Raw genomic sequence first — 5,938 nt, 5'->3', positions numbered from 1 at the left:
ACTAGGAGCACCTGGCCTTCAGGGAACAACCTGCCCTCTCCTCACCTGAACTTAAAAATACTGTAAATGGACGCCTTTCGGCTTTCAAAACCTTGGTTCCAATTCTAGTAATCTCAAGTGATGGCAGAAGACTGGCAAAGAGTAATGTTGCCCAACTGGGCTATGCGATTTAGTGGCTTTTTGGGGAATTCCTTGTTGATAAATAACTGACAGATCTTTTTCTGGCTGTTGTAGCACCTGTTACACTGCTCACTATGTACAGTTTTCTGTAGAAGTCCTGCTAGGAAACCTTTGGCTTTTTAAACAATGTTCTTATTCTTTTGGCAGTTTTATGCAGAAGGGTGTTCCGTGCGCTTGTTTACAATTTAGTGCTTGGTAACTTTGAGCAATTTATTTGCATGGGATGGAAGTGTGTGTTTTAGTTAAGAACAGGAGAAGCTACTGGCACTCCTGCCTGCCTCTTCCTCCCACAACAAGGATGGGTCTTGACTGTGTTGACTGCTTGACGTCCGTTTTGGTTCAAAGCAATAAAGATGACTTCTATATAATGACTAACAGAGGCAACGTCCTTTTTCTCAAAGTCCTTGTAGCAAGACTTTGATGTGCAAAGAAGAGTCGGGTTTTACATGCCGACTTTCTCTACCTTTTAAGGAGAATCAAACCGGCTTACAACTGCCTTGTGAGGTAGGTGGGGCTGAGAGAGAACTGTGATTACCCCAACGTCACCCAGCAGGCTTCATGTGGAGGAGTGGGGAATCGAACCCAGTTCACCAGATTAGAATCTACTGCTCATGTGGAGGAGTGGGGAATCAAACCTGGTTCTCCAAGTTAGAGTCCACCACTACACCATGCTGGCAAGAAATTTGCCTAAAGCTTTATACACAAGTCTTCCAACACTGTCAGAGCTATTCCATTTCAGTGAGACAGGATCTGCATGGCACGCTACAGCATTCTCTAACGTTGTCTGTACTGGGGTGGTCAGAAGCCGAACTCAGATTCCAGATGCCAGCAGGAAATCTAAAATTGAATGTTGCTACATGCTGGCGAGGTGTGTGTGTGGTGGAACCACCTGCTTGAATGGTCCTACTGGGATACAAAAAGAAAGGAGCGTGAAGGCATTATGTTCACTACAATTTCCCATAGACTGCCACAGCCACTAAAGGCAACCAAGCTAGAGACACCCCCCAGCCACCCTTTGGCCACAATTAAAACATCAGTGGACAGACCAGGTTTTGAAAATTGATCTTGTGTACATAGACACTTAAAAGATGGGGGATAAGTGAAATCTGAGGGGGTGGGGGAACAAGAAAATAAATCCATAAAACTAATTGTGCCATGCGAAAGACACATACAAAAATATTGCTGCATCTGCGGTGTGTATTCTAAGAGAAATCCTTCATCTAACCTTCAGACAAGCAATCCCTCTAACCCACAGAATGAGAGAAGAGTCGGTTTTTATGTGCCGACTTCCTCTACCTTTTACAGTCTCAAAGCAGCTTACAATTGCCTTCCCCTCCCCACAACAGACACCCTGTGAGGTAGGTGGGGCTGAGAGAGTTCGGAGAGAGCTGTGACTAGCCCAAGGTCACCCAGCTGGCTTCGTGCGGAGGAGTGGGGAATCGAACCCAGTTCTCCAGATTAGAGGCTTCTGCTCTTAACCACTACACCACGCTGGCATCACGCTTTCTGCAATTTCCCATAGACTGCCACAGCTACTAAAGTCAGCCAAGCCAGAGACCCTCCACCCCGCTTTTTTATTCTGCCACAGTAAAATAGCAGTGGACAGACCAGGTGTTGATAGTTGCTTGTGTGTACATTGATACTTTAAAAGATGGTGGATAAGTGAAATCTTGAAGGGGGGGGGGAGAAAATAAACCCATAAAACTAGTTGTACCATGTGAATGACTGCTCTGCCACATGCAACACATTTTTTGCGTCTGGTGTGTGTTTTCTCCGAGACATAAACTCATATGCTCTCTTCCCCTGAAGAGCTTGAAATCCTTCACCTAGGCTTCAGATGAGGGATCCCTTCAACCCCCAGAACGAAAGAGCCACTCACACAAACAAAATAGCCTGCACCGGTTGGGATCAACCACTTTATTGAACCAGAAAGGGAAGGCAGGGTGTTGTGGGTTTGGCTCTACGGACTGATGGTATTCAGCAATTGGCACAGAGGCAGTGAGAACCGTGACAAAAAAGGAAGGCGTTCGGTTAAATCGTGTCTTGTTTCTCTTTAAAAAACAAACAAACAGCTGTTTACTGTATCACAGTGGTGTCTGGCAGCAGCCACCAAAAAGGACCGCCGCAGAGGCCTCGCCGAGTATTTTTTGTGACTTGGAAGAATTCAGAGGTGGAAGACAGTGGTGCTTTGGGAGGGCACGTCAGAGGCGAACCACCCGTTTCACTGTGGAAATACAGTGACCACATCATATCCCTCAGGTGGGGTGACCCGTTCCCGGGCGTGCTTCTCGCAGTAGATGCGGTCCTCCACAAAGAAGTGCCCTTTCTGCTTGAGGTTGGTTCCACAGTCGCTGCACACATAGCATTCAGGGTGGCGATGTTTGTCTCGGAGCTTCACAAACACACCTCTGGGGAGAGAACAGGACCAGAACCAAAGGTGAGGAGGGACAGGAAATCAACAGAGTAATAAGGGGAAATCTTATAGAAGAATATAAATCCCAACTGAATGAAAAAAATTGGTGTTTCTGTCTTTGCTCTTTCTACCCGGGGAAGACTTCTGTTCGACTGGACTATTTAAGAATCTGCCAAATGATGATAACTGCAGATGTGGCTCTCTACCAGCTGTGGAATGAGCGCCTGTGGGCTAAAGGCTTAAAGAAAGCTAGCAGACACCGTGGCTTTGAAAGAACCCGAGGGAAAATGGACTTGCTGAATGTCTCCTTTACGGAAAGCTTCCTTTGGTCACGCAGTAAGAAAACAAGAGGAAGGCTGTGAGGGGGGATCATTCTAGGACTTCCACAGCTGTGCCAGGTTACCTGGGACTTGTTATAGGTAATAAGGTGTGATTGGATTAGGTTGTGAGGTTCTCCAGCCAACCTCGGCAATCCCAAGAAGTCACTCGCTCAGACAGGCAGGTCTAAAGCAGGTAAGTTTATTCAGGAGCAGCAGGTACAGCATAAGCAATCCACAGGTTCAAAGCTGCTAATGACCACCCATTCTACACAGCATAACTTTAAGCACAAAGCAACCCCAGGTGCAAGATCAAGCAGGCCTGGGAATTGGGAGATAACAGTGCCCGGTGGGAAGCAGGGAGTGAGCAAGCCATAATACTGAAGTTGCCTGCTTGCGACTCAAGGTCAGAGTGGGGGCGGGGGGAGAGGCAGAGAGCGGGGATAGTTTGTACAGCTCAGGGAAACAAAACCGAAAGATGCTCTTGAGCAGAAATGGGCCTAACTCATGTCAAGAGCCTGCCTGGACCGCATGACTCCTGACTTAGGTGTGAGATGCAAAGCGGCAGTAGGCTTGGAGAAATTAGCACTGTAATGAGACAGAAATCCCAGATCTCTATTCAATCCAGGAGAATACATTGTCTTGAGCTTCATTATTAGTTGCAATTCAGCAGTCACTCTTTCTGATCTCCCTTTGAAATCCCTTTTTTGGAGAACTGCTACTCTTAAATCAGTAACTGAAGGTCCTGGCCAGTCCCTGCAACAAAGATTAACAGCGCATTCCTGAGCCGTGCTGGCAGCCAGGACAAAAGGCCTTTGGAGGTAGGCGAAGGCCGGCGCAAGGGCCCACAGTGCTGGCGTCTAGGCAGCGTATGCCAGCGTTTGTGGCCCCAGTGCAGGCGTGCAGGCCCGGCCACTGGCAAAGGCTGTGGCAGCGTCCAGGGAGGCGTTCCTGGGGCATCCTGGCGCCGCTGGGGAGCGGGGCCGCTGTTACGGCTTGGGAACGCCCCCTTTTTTCCGGCTGAGATATGCCACTTTTTAGGTGGCATATCTCCCGTGCAACCCTATGTGCAACAAAATATATGGGCTCCCGTGCAACCCTATCCCGTGCAACGCCGCTGCGTTTCCTCCTAAGCCCAGCGCAGGCATGCCTCTTAGGAATGTGCTGTTTAGACTTAAATCTGACATCAGAAACCACAACGTTCAGAAACCAGTGGGGGAATTTAACCTGGAAGTTGCTGATTGAAGAGTAGCGGTTCTCTTACAAAGGGATTTCAAAGGGAAATTATCACACCTAATGCTCTTTCCTACTTCCTCACAGGGTTGTGAGAATAAAATGCAGGCGAGAGAGTTGGGATGTAAATTAAGTCAATTAAGTGAAAGAGGTCTCCACCTCACAAAAAGCTGTTTCTTAATATGGACCGTTTTCTGTACTATTCCCCTCGGTATGCGTGCCGATACTCACACGATGCCAGAACCGCACTTATCGCAAATGGGCAGCTTCTGAGCATTTCCGATTGACGCTGCTACTTTGGTGGTCGGCGCTTTGACACTTCTAAATCCAGACGGCTTCTCGGGATCTCCTGCAAACATTTAAACACAGCGCGCTATCGATCAGAAGAGGAAGCCACGGTTTACGAGCAGGAAGACTTCCCTGCCTGTGGTTTTGCTGAAGGACGGGGAAGGCAATTGTGCCCGAGAGCAGAAATGCTTCGTCAGGGCTGATATTGTCCTGTCCGGATCCAAAGTGCAAACGTTTGGCTCTAATTTTTGCTGGTGACTGATTTGGAGCATTTTTTAAAAAAGGGACACACACAATTTCACGGCAAACACCACCTTTTCCATTTGACAAGAGGCTGGCGTATTTTGTAATTGGGGTTGTTAAATATCCCACCCTGTTAAAAGAATTACTCTTGTGGTCCACCACAAAATCGCTGGAAGATGTATCCATTTTTAAAAAGTCCAGCATAAAAGAAAATTAAGCAGCAGTTCATGATAATAAAACATACCATCGAAGTAGTTGTGAAAACTTGTACAAGTAACCCAGTTGCATTAAAATCTAACCTCCCCGCCCCCCCAAAAAAACTGCCAGGAAACAGCATTTAAGGTAAGAGAAAAGTAGGGGGGGTAAGGGGGGAATTAGCAGGGTGGCTTGGGGGAAAAATTATACCTAGTGCCTTTTTTTTACTAAGTTGACTAATGATTGTGGGAAGGGAATTCTAGAGTCAAGATGCCCCCACAGTGAAGGTGGAGTCTATGGGGTACCATCTACTTTCCCTCTGAAGTTTGGGGTGCAGACAGCAGGTTCTCTGTAGGTTTCTTCTGACAGGCGAAGGTAGTATGAGAACAGACAGTCCTTTTAGAGGTAAGTCCAGCATTCTGGATTGTGCTGGGAAACCCAATTACTAACCAATGCTGTTTGTTTAAAACTGCTGAACTGTGTTATTTTTAGCCAGAAATGGGGTAACTTTCATTTCTGAATGATTTATGGATCAGAGAAATACAAAAACAAAATACATGGGCTGTCATATAGAGGTTGGTCTGGAGTCATTTTCTGTTGGCCCAGAACCAACGGGTTGAAAAATCAAAAGCGTTTCCGGCTAAACATTAGGAAGAGCTTCCTGACAGAGTGGTTCCTTAGTGGAACAGGTTTGGAGGTTTTTAAGCAGAGGCTAGATGGCCATCTGTCAGCAACACTGATTCTCTGAACTTGGGCAGATCATGAGAGGGAGGGCAGGAAGGGTTGCGTCAGTGCTCAGCTCTCGTGGCTTTTTCATGCATCCCTAGGGAAATGCCAAGTGCCACTTTGGGGTCAGGAAGCAATTTTCCTCCAGGCCAGATTGGCCAGGCATCCTGGAGGGGTTTTTTTTGGCCATCTTCTGGGCATGGAGTATGGGTCACTGGGGGTGTGGGGTGGGGAGACAGTTGTGAATTTCCTGCATTGTGCAGGGGGTTGGAATAGATGGCCTTGGTGGTCCCTTCCGACTTATTCTAACCCACCCCACCCCCACGTTTAAGCATTCCTGGAG

At 47.5% G+C, this 5,938-nt stretch overlaps 1 protein-coding gene across 1 annotated transcript in view; it reads right to left on the bottom strand.

The window, feature by feature from the left end:
* Positions 1-2,388: 2,388 nt before the first annotated feature.
* PDLIM1 (PDZ and LIM domain 1) overlaps positions 2,389-5,938 on the bottom strand; it is a 37,672-nt gene continuing 34,122 nt past the window's right edge. The window contains exons 6-7 of the mRNA XM_056849681.1: positions 4,375-4,492; positions 2,389-2,588 (exon numbers count right to left, since the gene is read on the bottom strand). Coding sequence (XP_056705659.1) covers positions 2,402-2,588; positions 4,375-4,492 — 305 coding nt within the window. The 3' untranslated portion in view covers positions 2,389-2,401. The remainder of the gene's footprint in view (positions 2,589-4,374; positions 4,493-5,938) is intronic.

The sequence above is a fragment of the Euleptes europaea genome, chromosome 5 (genome assembly GCF_029931775.1).
Source record: "Euleptes europaea isolate rEulEur1 chromosome 5, rEulEur1.hap1, whole genome shotgun sequence".
Lineage (NCBI taxonomy): Eukaryota > Metazoa > Chordata > Lepidosauria > Squamata > Sphaerodactylidae > Euleptes > Euleptes europaea.
This window is presented reverse-complemented; position numbering and strand designations above follow the sequence as displayed.